The sequence below is a fragment of the Ipomoea nil genome, unplaced genomic scaffold, assembly GCF_001879475.1.
Source record: "Ipomoea nil cultivar Tokyo-kokei standard unplaced genomic scaffold, Asagao_1.1 scaffold0482, whole genome shotgun sequence".
Lineage (NCBI taxonomy): Eukaryota > Viridiplantae > Streptophyta > Magnoliopsida > Solanales > Convolvulaceae > Ipomoea > Ipomoea nil.
The window spans coordinates 1301272-1315326 of NW_017616910.1; the positions used below are offsets into that span (position 1 = coordinate 1301272).

A 14055-nucleotide genomic window follows, 5' to 3' on the forward strand; every position below is an offset into this window, starting at 1 on the left:
TCTCAAGTTATTTGTTTACATGGACAGAAATTATTAACTATAAATACAAAATGTGTTAACTGAAAGTATAAAATTTTTGTATCAGAGTTCCCAATACAATATATATGAATCTTGGTCCATGGTATAACAATTGAATTTTTTCAACGCACATCTTTTAAGAGGGCCGGCAGGTAATATTACCTAACAAAATGGGCCACATCACAAACCATGCACTACTATAATCATAGGTGAAAGAGAACTACAACACATTGAGATGTTAGAACAAAATTTAAAACAAAGGAATTTTTAAAATTTTCAGAAAGTAAACACACTTAACACTATAAAAGAAAATAATCCAACAATTGTAATATTACCTATACCCATCTCAACTGCAACATTAACAATAGTTGCTTCACCTCAATTGCTATCCCTATAATACCCCCATAATGGAGGAAAAATGGAAAGGGGAAAGCTACAAAAAAAAAAAAAAAAAAAAAAAAAAAAAAAAAAAGAACTCTCATGAAACTCCGTAGTACCTGACAATGAATTCATCCACTCCCTCAATTTGTGATTCAAAAAATGAAAACCTACTAAATCATCTCTCAATCCCCATGTTAAATGTTTTCAAGCAGTAGCAGATACCCTTGGTGCCATGTCCTTAGCAGTTCCGTAAGGAGGCATTCCACCAACACGATTCACACGACCACCATTGTTTCCAGCATGGTCAGCCCTTTGATACCCATCACCTCCACGGTTTGATGATCCTCCACGATTACCAACCCTGTTGCTGAATTCATTCCTGCTGTTAAACTCTCCCCTGTTGTATCCCCTGCCACCTCCATAATTTCCTCGCCCCCTGACTCCTTCACTTCTGAATCCAGAGCCCCTTCCCGACAAGAATCTTCTATTGTTACCTATTAGAAAAATGTCGTTTTCATTCCACAAGAAACATAAGTATACGTGCCAAGTCTAATGACTAGAACATTAGATGTTCTCACAAAGATATAAACAGTATGAATTAGACCACACAATTAAATGCTCATTCATTCATGATTGAACAAACAAATGCATATAAATATTACATATTCATAATGCTTTCCCAGGGTTGGGCAAGGGTTTGGGTTCTTTCTAACTACCATACAACAGTTAGATAATATAGTTCTTGGTTTCAAAATTGAAAATGGGCAATCAAAAACATGACATTACCTACATAACAATCATTCTGATGGCAGAATTTTCCAAATTGTGATGTTAACAAATGAATTGCATTCTAAAACTAAGGTTGGACAGAACCTTATAAGACTCAAATATTGTACCAACTACCATAACAGATAGAAAAAAACAAAGGCCAAGCAAATCTTTTTCACAATTGCTACCATGGTTTACATGCACAGTAAATAGATAATGATGCCCCAGAAATTATGCATATATGTTATCATTGTGCCTTGGCGGCCTTGCTTCATACTAATATACTATGATAATGATGCCTGTAAATTATTCATACAAGGAGCTCATATATAAGTATAAGATTCAAGGGTTAACTTACCTCGTGGATTAGTTGTAGACCTCTTCTCCTCAACAACAACTTGGCGTCCACCAACTGCTACAGGAGAAGCCTAATATGTATACAAGTTAAAATTAACAGGCTTCTCATAGATAGTATGGATGGTAAAATAAATTCAAGAGAGTGCAAAATTATTGATGAGATGAGAGGAAGGATACACAAATGAAAAATCACAAATGTCATAAACATTCAACAGAAAAGGCCATAATGGTCATCTTGTTTAATTGAAAACATAAATGAGGAAAGTGCTATAAGAATTCAGGAAGAAGTGGGCACACCTCAATTGCTTTTTGCACAGCACTTGCCTCCTCAAATTCCACAAAGCCAAAGCAAAATCCCTGTTGCTATACATAATGACAGGTGATTATAGTACAGGGAAAAATAGTGGGAAAAAAAAAACATAAACAAGCCAACAATTACATACTCTGTTACTTCTGACTTGAATGCCTCCATCCTTGATAGGTCCAAATTTCTTGAACTCTTCAGCTAGTAATGACACGGTTGCACTTAAAGGCAGGCCTTTTATGTAAATGGAATACCCATCGGCTGTTCCAAGAAAACAAAAACTTCTAAAAATCATTCATTGAGGAAAATATAATGAAAGGGGTGGGACTGTCTTGAAATTATAAATGGAAATCGAATAAATTAAGGATCACTATGGCATGCCTTCTTCCTCCTGGTTATTCACGTTATCAACAGGTGCTGAACTGTCAAGAATATCAGCTGCAACTGCTGACGGTTGATTCACTTTTTCTGCATTCTTCACCACAGGTTTCCGTATAGCAGGCGCAGGAAGGGAGAAAGTAGCAGCACTTTCCTTGAGCTCACTGACCTGAAACAACATTAAACAGACATTTGAAACGGATGATTCAATGCATGTCTGTCAAGGAATCACACACACTCGAGTACTAGACCATTTTTTCCAGAAACCAACATCAACAAAATGGATTTGGGTGATGAAGTCTTGTATCATTTAAATGATCACAAAGAAGTATAGTTTAGCCTAAGGTGCATGGATAAAATCAGTCCTAAGGGAATTTTCAGTAAAAGTAAATCATGATACTCCAATCTATTTTATAAACTCCAAACTATACATCTGTACCGATCGATTCTTACTAAGTCCTAAAAGCAATCCATGTAGGTCTGAAAATAGTGTATTGTTATAACACAAATGAAGAAAACCTCTCCTGTGTGAAGACACCCAAATGGTGAAAACTAGTCTCATCAATGGGAGAACAGCCCTCCTGTATGGAGAAGAATAGGAAACCCAACTGAAGTCTCCATATTGAAATACAGTTGGACAGTGCAAAGTACACCCCACCCCCCACCAGCATTCCACATCAGTGCAACCCTAAGCTTAACATAAAACCTTTCCATGATACTCAACTAAGCTCTACAGGAATACCGCCAAAAGAGATGAGAATAGATATATGAAGCTTGCCAATGGTAACTTACAATTTTAGCATAAGATTTCTTAGGCACTTCTTCAATTTTAGCATAAGATTTCTTAGGCGCTTCTTCAATTTTAGCATAAGATTTCTTAGGCACTTCTTCAATTTTGGTGTTGGACTCAACTACCATTTGTGAAACCTCTTGAGGTTCATTAACCACCTCAGCCACGGGCTCTTCCTCTTCAACAACTGGGACATCTCCATTCTCAGGTGGGTTGAGCACTTCTTCCCCATTGACTTCCTCTACTGATGGTGTGCTTTCCTCTAAAATGAGATTCTCTTGCACTGAAGGAGGATCTGTAAGCAAAATGTGGGAAGTGATAGCTATACTCAATCGCAATATTTGGCATAAAAACTATATATATATATATATATATATATATATATATATATATATATATATATATATATATATATATATATATATATATATATATATATATATATATATATACACACACACACACACATATATATATGACGATAAAGATAATAATTAACTAATTATTTCAATTACCTTGCTCTACAGTAACAGGAACGACAGTATCAGCCACTGGAGCATGAATTGTATTATCCTGATTGGCAAATTCCACATAGCGAAGCATGTCATTCAAAACGAAGTACCCTCGGTCTTGTGGTGCAAGGAAGAAAGACTGCGAGAAATTCCGGATCATGTTGTCCTTTCCAGTCAGATATCCAGTAACAAGGACAGATACACCTCCATTGAAGGACTCCTGGGAATCAACAGACTTAATTTCTGCACTGAAGTCTGAATACTTGAGAGATACTATCTTGTCATTGATTTCCTGCAAAATTTTCATATACAACCACAAAAATATTCGGTAATTTCAGCAAGATAACTAACCACAGGAGACAATAGGATTACAAACTTGAACAGATGTAGCTCTGACTCTGTGTTACCCAACAATAATAATAATAATAATAATAATAATAATAATAATAATAATAATAATAATAATAACAAAACAAAACAAGAAGAAAACAAGCATTAGCATGGATCAAATATAGAGAAGACTTACTTGCATTGTGGTAGTGATACTCATAGATCCATCTTCCTCAGGTCGACCAAGCTTGCTTGTATCCTGATAAAACCTGTAAACAAGCTCAGGAGAGTGGTGCAGTATATGATAATACTGCTGCACAAACGCATTGCCCACCTGTTGTTCACAAAAGCATGAAAACATTCGATATCAAGCATCAATGAGATAGAAATTTCATCTCTCTCTCTACACACACACATATTGTAAGCAGAAGAACGTACAACTTGAGCAGAAACAGGTTGTTGCGCCGCCACATCCGCTGCCGCCACATCTGCTGCCGCCATCGCCTATTACCAAAAACCTAGTTGTATAGAACGAGATGAGCTTAATTCCATATCCACAGGATCTAGCAGTAATAACGCACTCTAAACCGCATAATATGGACACATACACGATTGCGCGAAAATGCAAAGTATATCGGAGTCATCTGTGCGTACCTGGAATCAAATCCGACCAGCGAGAGAGAGAGAGAGGTCTTGCTACTTTCTATCTCCTCTCTTCAACTATCTCCCTCCCTCCCTCTCTCTCTCTCTAATCTGTACTCGGAGCTCGAGAGAGGTGGAAATGGAGACTGGCGTGTGGACGGTGGGTGCCTAGGGTTTTGAATCTTGATGCTGTGTAGAACTAGAAGAAGGTGCAGAGAGATCTTTGGAGTACGAGTAGGAGGCGTTTAGTAGAGAATCATTTTTATACTCCCTATATAACCGCCATTAGCATCTAATCATCTATGGCTTACCACGGTTAGGGTCGGTCCGTACAAATGTACAATATCAATTTTTTTTTTTTAAATGTAAGAACATAAATCATAATAATATTGTGCTAACAAATTGAAAGAACCAATTTCAATTTGTACTTATAATCATTATAATGACGCTTTCTATATTAGGAAGGAGAAAGTAAACCACCATAAATGGAAACGCAAAATAAATATAGTTTTAAAGACATAAAAACTAGTTTAACATAGCAAAAAAAGAATTAATTATTGAACTATAAATAGTAATTGAAATTGAAATAAATTTTACGAAGAATTCATATTTATAGGTTACTTTTACTTGATTTAGAACATTTCCAACCATTTGAGATTTTTTGTCAAATTTTTGTGTGTTATATAGACAGGGAAGAACCACATTGTATACTCCTACTAAAAATTAAAAAAATCACATTGTATACAGTTAATATCTTTGTAGCTCTCCTTCAGAGAATGTCACAGAATTGTGCGCGCCAACTTCCATTCAAATTTTTCTTGAACACAAATCATGTGTAACAAACTTGATCGAGAAGGTATTAATTATCAAACTAATGGCATTTTAAATTCGAAAAATTATGCTCCACCCACATGATCAGTTTTATACTAACATTTTTATTTATCAACTATAATTGTTTTTTACCCCTAAAAAATTAACAAATTAACATAAAGGAGGAAAAAAAAAACATACACACACACGAAGCAGACAAGAAAAGCAAAAGGCTCTCTACAAATAACACTTCCAGCCAAAATGTGTGCCTGAAGCAAACACACAGACATGTATGTATAACTTAAAAACCCAGAAAATATTACAGTTACAAACACAAACACCGAGAAATTACAAATCTAGACCGGTGATCGGAGGGTGACAAGAAGTTGACCACGCATGACACTGCAATCACAAAAGATAAAGAAGAACATATGTGAACTAGTAAAGCAAAAACCTATAGATGACTTCAAGAAGCTAAGCCATTGAAAATATAATGCAGTAGTTAGCTCACCTCTTAACATAGTAATAGCAAAAGTCTGCTAAAATGAAGGACTGAACCATTTCTGCTACAAAAACACCTGGTATCCACAGATATCCCCTTCCAGCCAAATACAAATATTTGCCACCAGACTCATATACCTGCATAGTAATGGTGGAATTAAAATGACATCTCAAATGATTTGAGCTTAAAATGAGCCAAAGAAACTAACCTGAATGATCCAATGAGCACATTCAAGGAACCTTGAAATGCCCAATGCAAACACATAATGGGCTGTGAATGGTTCAATCATCTGAGCAAAACAAGAACACAGAGACAATTAAATGCTCTCTGCTATATGAAAAAATGTTCCTAAACGAATACTCGATGAAATGGGTATAGACCTTTGCCTTCTGCATCATGCGAAGCTGAGGCAGCACTGCCACAGTTTCTAAGTACACACAAAGTGCCCACAGCATTCGGTGGATTTGTAAATGAGATGTGTGTGGGTGGACAAACACAGCCAGAATTGCAGCAGGGACAATCTGTCAAAAAGGAATACATGAATTGAAACACCATATTCACATAGCTCTTCTCCACAGGGCCTACACTCAAAGCTAAGACAAATTAAAGTTATTCTTTGGATTGAATTAACGTCCATTCAGTCCCTTTTCCATTCCTTTCCAAGGTTCATTTCAATTCATACATGTAATTCTAGCATACCAAACACAATGTAACATACTTTCAAAATGAAATCTATCAAGAGGTCCCAAGTTCAACTCCTAGTGGAAGCCGCCTATTGACTTTCTTGGTTTGAGCCGATCAGCTATGGGCAACCTACTCTGATTTACCTCCGGGTAGTAGTTATGAGTTTCTCTCGTCATCCAAAACGAATCAATCAAAATATTGAGAAGGGGGGAAAAGTTAATTTGCTTACTATATAATATATGGGTGTGCTGTCCATCCCAGCCATGTAGGTAAACTTCAGCTTAAATCTTATCATGTACATAACCCACAGAGTAGACACAAGAGTGACAAAATCTAGCACTGTGTGTATGTCAGCTTCCATAATAAAGCTGCAATACAACCTTATAGCTAAATACAAAGCTGTGATCTCCTGAGTCCTGAGTGAGAGTCCTGTACACAATTGGAGAAAATTAAACTAAACAACAGTTGAGAATAAGAACTCATATATATATATATATATATATATATATATATATATATATATAGTCATAAACTCAAAAGCTAAAAACTATTCTTCATCATCTATGATCACAATAACTTCTGGAAAATCTCTGGCACAGTATCATACAATTCTTCTGCCTATAATCAACCAATACAAAATCATATATAGTTCTTAAAATCAATGCTAGTGAAATTACTTTATTAACGAAATTGGAAAACTATTGGTAACATAAGATTGAAGAACATATATATAGCAGCAGACAGATATGAAAATGTGGATTTAGTTCAACTCAACTCTACCGGTTAAACTTGAATTCAAAATTTTAGAATCGAAAACATGTAATAGACGTATATATAAAATTAAAAATATATATATACGGATTAATCCGGTAAAATCAAGTGAAAAGAGAGTTAGTTACCGGAGCAAGTTTTCTTGCGGATGAGCTTGTAAATCAAGACCAAAATGCCGGTGAAATGGATGGCTTCTGAGGCGACGAAGAAGTGGTTGTGGTCCTTGACGGAGTGTTTGAGCGCCACCAGTGTAGCCACCGCCGCCGTCACCGCCAGGAAAACTTTCACCTTCATCGACTGCCTCCTCACCCATGCAAACAACGTGCTCGCGGCCGAAGAACTTCCCTTGTGACCCATTTTCACCACCCACCGCCTCTGTTATAATATATATATATAGAGAGAGAGAGAGACAGGAGTGTGGTTTTAGCGGAGATTGAGAGAGGCGTTTGGGGCGACACGACGCCATATTAGTCATTAGAGCTCATGCAGTTGGGTAGAGGGACAACTAGCTACGTGGGGAAACCAATAACAGTTTGACACGTTTGCATATTATTTACTTCTGCCGATAAATTCTATGTATGGAGTATTTTGTAAAAAAAAACATTCTGACAGGACAATAATAATGTTTGATTTGCTGATTATTTGGAGATAGAAAGAATGTTTTGTATTAAATCGTATCTAACATTTTGCTATTTATACTCGTCAATTATATTGCAGTTTTGCACTCGGGGTATCTATCTTAGGATCGAGAGATGACATAATGGCTGAATGGAGTCCACCAATTCACGATGAACTGATAAATTAATGTACAATTGTTAGAATACTTTTTGACAGGATAATGGTGCTGGCACCCGATCCGGATCATAAGTAGCATCTGACCCGACACCACATGAAATGGTGCTGGCACCCGATCCGGATCATAAGCAGCATCTGACCCGATACCATATGGAAACCCAACGGGCAAAACTCCAACGGGCAGAATTCCAACGACGGTCACCTTTACTGCCATTGAAGTCACCATTGATGAGAGAGAATTAAAGGCTTAGCTCCCCATTTATGCTTCATGTTGTTACCGTTAGCAGCTTTTGTATAAGTAGGGGCTCCCCTCAGCTTGGAGGGGGACGTTCAATACTCTGGACAAAGACACTGTATTTTCTATACTGAGACGAAAGCAATACAACTATTGTTACTTTCTCATAGCGTTATTATAATATTATTACCGTCATTGGTGCTTTCATTGAGAGCCTGAGTCCAACACTCAAGCAGGCGACGACACACACAAATCTTTTCCTCTTTCAACAGCAAGCTTGAAAGAATGGTGTTCCGCAGCTCCCACGGTTCCCGCAACGTGAACAATGGCAATGCCTCAGGTGACCTCCGGGACCAACTCACCAACAATCGCGGAGGGGACATCCGAGAACAGCTCAACAACGGGAGGCCCGGGGACCTTCGAGACCAACTCAACAATAGAGGGGTGAACCAAGCCGTGAACCTCCAGGCGGCCGCCGATGTCATTCAGCAAGTAGTGACGACGGCGCTAAATCAGGTGGCGGTGGGACTGCAAGGCCAAGTGCTCCCGCGGCCCCAGGAAATAGGGGTGGAGACCCAAAGAAGTGGACCGGCCAGACGACAACCAGGCCCTTCCCAATCTGCACCAGAACGATTGGGACAGAAGGCGCCCGTGCGGCAAAGATTAGGATCACGGGCCGAGGGGTCCTCTACCAGAGACCCTCGCCAACATGAAAACAGAGAACCCGAGAGATCACCCACAGAGGAGGTGGGCGAGTCTCGGGAGCCGACCTCACGCCAACACGTTGATGAGTCGGCCTTACGTCGACACTTGGAGGAGCGACGCGTCGAAGAGCCGGTTCCGCACCGGCACTCGGCTGGGAAGCGACGCGTTGATGACCGGGTTCCACACCGACACTTGGAGGAACGGCAGCCGGCCCCGCGCCGGCACCCTGACGAGTCGGCCCTGGTCGAGAGGCTGCAGAGAAGAATCGAGGAGTTAGCAAGAAGGGTGGAGGCACGGGAGCAGTCGCCGGAACCCGAGGTACGGATGGCAACACCATTCTCTCCAAGCATCATGGACGTACCTTTGCCAAGGGACTTTAGGTTGCCCGTCATCAAGGAGTACACGGGGGTCACTGACCCACGTGTCCACATGACGAGGTACAAGGCTGCTATGGTAATGATCGGGGCAGGGGACGCCATCATGTGCCGAGCGTTCTTGTCCACCCTGGATGTGTTGGAATTTTTAGCTAAAAATGGCATTTTGAGTGATGATTTTGTGGTACAAATATATGTGGGTCCACTTCCGATTTGGGTCGGGTCAAAGTGGATTCGGGTTCTTCGTAGTGAGACGAAGAATTTGATATAATGTACGCTCAAAATGGGTAATAGGTGAATGAGAAATTGATTCTCAAAGTGAACCTATTTTGAGAGAAGTCAACAACTTAAACCTATTGTTTAGTGGCTAATTAAGATTAGCACTAATCTTGATGCTAATTACTTAGTATTCACGAAAGAATGCTTGTAATTAGGCTTTGGTAAAAGGTTAAGTGGTAATTAAGCTTTTGAAAGCTTGATTAGTGAATTGGGAAGTGTACTTTCGTGTTATGCCTTCATGCATGGACGAAAGATGCTGCACGAAACTTGAAAGTTTAATTGTAAGCTTTGGTTTTGGTGCCTTGATTTTTATTAATCTTTGGCTTAGGCACCTTTCGTGCTATGGATTCGGTGAGCATGAGTCAATGCTATATGCATTGATTCGTGCTGCACCGTTTCGGTGCGTGTGGACCACTCGGGTGTGGTTTTCGGTCCCAATTCGTTAAACCTTCGGGTTTGTACAGACTTCTCGGTCACTCAGATATTTTGAAACAGGTCGTAGTGGTCGGTACGAATTAATCGCGTATTAAGTTCGTGACCGTTGGAATTATTACGATAATAATTACGACCGTTTCAAACGTTATTATCCAATTATTAAATCTTGGATTTATGTTGGTTAATGGCCATTATAATGCTACTTAATTCCTCTTTTCCTACAAATAGCTTGTTATGTTGGCATAATGTTTTTACACCATTTTTTTTTGAAACTCAAAAAACCATTGTTTTTCTCTCTAATCTCCCTGATTTCAAAAGAGAAAATTGTTTGCCAACATAATTCCATAAAACATCGGAGTGCTCAACTTGTGTTCTAGTTCGCCGGGCTTTGGGTTGGAGTGCTCGAACGCCAAAGTGGTAGTCCGTTTTATCCTGGGAGACTGACGCCACAACGATCCTAGCACCCTCGGGAGGTGGCGAATCGGTTTTAAGGAGAGTGTGTGTACACACGACTCGGGCTTCATCTGCTTCTTCTTGTTTCTTCGCATTGGGTTAAACCTCAGGTTAGAAACCCGTCTCTTGTTTATTTTTGTTCTTGGTTTCGGACCAAGTGGTAGGATTAATCTCGGATAGATTAAATCCTTGTACTAGTTTCGTACTAGTTGTGGTGGGATTAATTTCGTGAAAATTAAGTCCCGTGTACTAGTTTCGTACTAGTTGTAGTGGGATTATTTTGATAAAATAAATCCCTAGTTAGTTAATATATATACGAGGTATATATATATGTATGTAATTTTGGTTTCGTACCAAAATTAGTTGGAATTAATTTTGTATAAATTAAATTCCATCTTTCAGGACAAATATATATTTTTTATATATATTTTGTGTATCGATTTATTCACTAATTTCCAACAGGAGCGGCCCAAGACTGGTTCAACACCATCTCGGATGGGTCGATCCAAAACTTTTGGGAGTTGTCCAAGAGCTTCCTGACATACTTCTCCGGTAGCATACAACGTAAGAAACCCTTCTCTCACCTCTGTGTAGTGAAGCAAGATAGAGGCGAGAGCCTCAAAGACTTCCTGATAAAATGGAAAAATGAAGTTAATAATGTCTACGACATCGACTCCAAGGCGGCGATCCCGATATTTATCCATGCCTTAAGATCAGGGTATTTCCACAAGCAGCTGAACGCCCACCACCCCCGCTCTTACGAAGATCTGATAAGGATGACTAGCCGCTATGCCGAAGCAGAGGACGTCGACAGGAAGAAGAAGGACGAAGAGGATGGTAGGAAAGGTGGGAAGCCTGGGAAAGCGGGTCCGCCTAGCCAGGCACCACTCTCGAACCACCCGACCGCAGGGAAAGGCCGAGACCATGAACGACCTCGCCTGGTCCCCTTGCATAATTTAACTCGTCAGTGTCATTCTAAAGCAAGCTGAGGAGATGGGAATGATAGAATTCCCCGAGGAGTGCATGAAGGTCTCCTCGAAGGCGGACCAAACAAAGTACTGCAGGTTTCATAGGCAAACCGGCCACGATACGGATATCACGTTTTGAAGAGACAAATAGAATAACTCATCCAGCAGGGCTACTTCCGACATTTCGTCAAACGATCCAAGCAGCAGCAACAGCCGCAACACAATCCACCAAAAAATGTCTGGAGGAATGAGGATGGCACAGAGCCGTCAACCTCGAACGCCAAAAAAAGAGAACACGACCAAATATCTGAGCAGAATGATAGCGAGAAAGAAATCGAGGTGGCGCCCAGACGACAAAAGAAGCACACCATATACTTTATCTATGGTGGACCCGCAGGGGGTGACACGCCTGCGGAAAGAAAGAAGTGGAGCCGACAGCTATACGTGGGAGAAGTGGTGAGTCTTCCTAGAGAAGAGAAACAGAGACAGGAGGCCATCACCTTATCTAATGATGACCTCCCAGAGGGCCCGTTACCCCATCATGACGCCTTGGTGATTGAGATGGACGTCAACAATGTCATTGTCCGCCGCATCTTAGTCGACACGGGAAGCTCAGTCAATGTGATGTATTACGATGCCTTCACCAAGTTAGGGATACCTAGGAACCCGCTCAAAGAAGTACGTACCCCACTCTCTGGATTTACGGGTGATTCAGTGGAGACGGAGGGGTTAGTGGTCTTACCAGTGGAGATAGGCACGAGCTCTAACATTCGCAAACTTGACGTGGAATTCATCGTGGTAAGACTCACTTGTGTGCACAACATCATTTTGGGGAGACCGGCACTGGAGGACCTCAAGGCCATAGTGTCGGTGGAACACGTGTGTATGAAGTTCCCTACTCCGAGTGGGATAGGAGTCGTCAGAGGAGACCAGCGAGCAGCACGCAGTTGTTACGTAAAAGCATGCAAAAAGATTGGCGGAAAGGACCTACAAGTCCACACATCTGCAAGGATGATCGATCGGGTATGGAACTCAGAACATTTAATTAGATATTATAAGTAATATTTTGTAGTCGTGGTCCGCCCAGACCTGTAAACAATATTTTGTAATCATGGTCTGCCCAGGTTACTTTGCTCAAATAAAAGGTTCTCAGCACCACCTTCGATCAACCAAAAAGCAGCCGACGCCACATTGTTAAAAAAAGAAAAAAAAAAAAAGACCGAGGCGCACGCCTCAGCCCAGCGCGGGCTGAGGCGGCGCCTCAAGCCGAGCCGCATAAAGGCCTGAGGCGCGTGCCTCGGTCACTGGCCGAGGCACGCGTCTCGGCCAGCGCCCACGGCTGAGGCGACACCTCAGCCGAAAAAAAAAAAAAAAAAAAGGACGCCAGGCGCACGCCTCGGCCACGGTTGGTCGAGGCGACGCCTCAACCACGATCGGCCAAGGCGACGCCTCGGCCACGATAGACCGAGGCGCACGCCTCGGCCACGATCGATCGAGGCGACGCCTCGGCCGTGATCGACTGAGGCACGCACCTCGGCCAGCATAAAAAAAAAAAATTCATGTGTGATTTGGAAAATAAAATCACATACTCGGGATCAACCGGGATTCTGCACGATATCAAGCAAATTCAGTCTTACTCACTCGTCAACTCAAACACATCCGTAGACTCAGGAGTAGGGGGGACTGGTGACAGGATAATGGTGCTGGCACCCAACCCGGATCATAAGCAGCATCTGACCCGACACCACATGGAAACCCAACGGGCAAAACTCCAACGGGCAGAATTCCAACGGCTGTCACCTTTACTGCCATTGAAGCCACCATTTATGTCACCATTGATGAGAGAGAATTAAAGGCTTAGCACCCCATTTATGCTTCATGTTGTTACCGTTAGCAGCTTTTGTATAAGTAGGGGCTCCCCTCAGCTTGGAGGGGGACGTTCAATACTCTGGACAAAGACACTGTATTATCTATACTGAGACAAAAGCAATACAACTATTGTTACTTTCTCATAGAGTTCTTATAATATTATTATTACCGGTAACTTTATTACCGTCAGTTTTTATGCTTATTTTTCAGCATCTAACAACAATTTTAAGTAACCTTATCACTATAATAATTTTGAGTGGGTAACCAAACATAATTTTTTTCACCACCTACATACCAATAATATCTCAAACATTTTATTATGATCTATTTTTAACTAATTTATAAATTGATATAAACTTTTAGTTGATTCTAATTAAAGGAAAAAAAAAAAAAAAAAAAAAAAAAAAAAAAAAACAAGATTATCACCTATCGATAACCAATGGGGCAACCAATTATAGGCAATATATGTGATGGGAATTATTCGCCTCTATACTAGAGCGTGTACATGATCACAAATTAAAATTAACCAATGGGGCAACCAATTATGGACAATATATGTGATGGGAATTATTCGCCTCCATACTAGAGCGTGTACATGATCACTAGCCACCGAATGGGACCGTACATGAGCTCAACCGACCTCTTTGCATGTTGACTCGACCTAAATTGCAAGACCTAGCGTTGGTCTTGCTCGC

At 40.6% G+C, this 14055-nt stretch overlaps 2 protein-coding genes across 9 annotated transcripts; both read right to left on the reverse strand.

Moving 5' to 3' along the window:
- Positions 1-256: 256 nt before the first annotated feature.
- Positions 257-4734, reverse strand: LOC109173834 (putative G3BP-like protein). Of its 8 annotated transcripts, none has more exons than XM_019323159.1 (10): positions 4493-4734; positions 4277-4356; positions 4035-4172; positions 3512-3800; positions 3065-3291; positions 2210-2375; positions 1968-2089; positions 1822-1881; positions 1526-1595; positions 257-893 (listed from the first exon to the last, which is right to left on the reverse strand). In XM_019323159.1, exons 2-10 carry the CDS (start codon positions 4337-4339, stop codon positions 604-606), a joined length of 1425 nt encoding a protein of 474 aa, XP_019178704.1. In that variant the 5' UTR covers positions 4340-4356; positions 4493-4734; the 3' UTR covers positions 257-603. The 8 variants fall into 8 exon arrangements, with proteins under 8 accessions (XP_019178704.1, XP_019178703.1, XP_019178701.1 ...); XM_019323158.1 differs by having other exon boundaries at positions 257-892; positions 1522-1595; XM_019323156.1 differs by having other exon boundaries at positions 257-892; positions 1522-1595; positions 1822-1887; positions 3032-3291.
- A 777-nt stretch (positions 4735-5511) lies between these two features.
- LOC109173581 (putative ER lumen protein-retaining receptor C28H8.4) lies at positions 5512-7687 on the reverse strand. The gene is made up of 6 exons (XM_019322827.1): positions 7376-7687; positions 6706-6905; positions 6173-6313; positions 6001-6081; positions 5802-5929; positions 5512-5692 (listed from the first exon to the last, which is right to left on the reverse strand). Exons 1-6 carry the CDS (start codon positions 7602-7604, stop codon positions 5647-5649), a joined length of 825 nt encoding a protein of 274 aa, XP_019178372.1. The 5' UTR covers positions 7605-7687; the 3' UTR covers positions 5512-5646.
- Between the last annotated feature and the right edge of the window lie 6368 nt (positions 7688-14055).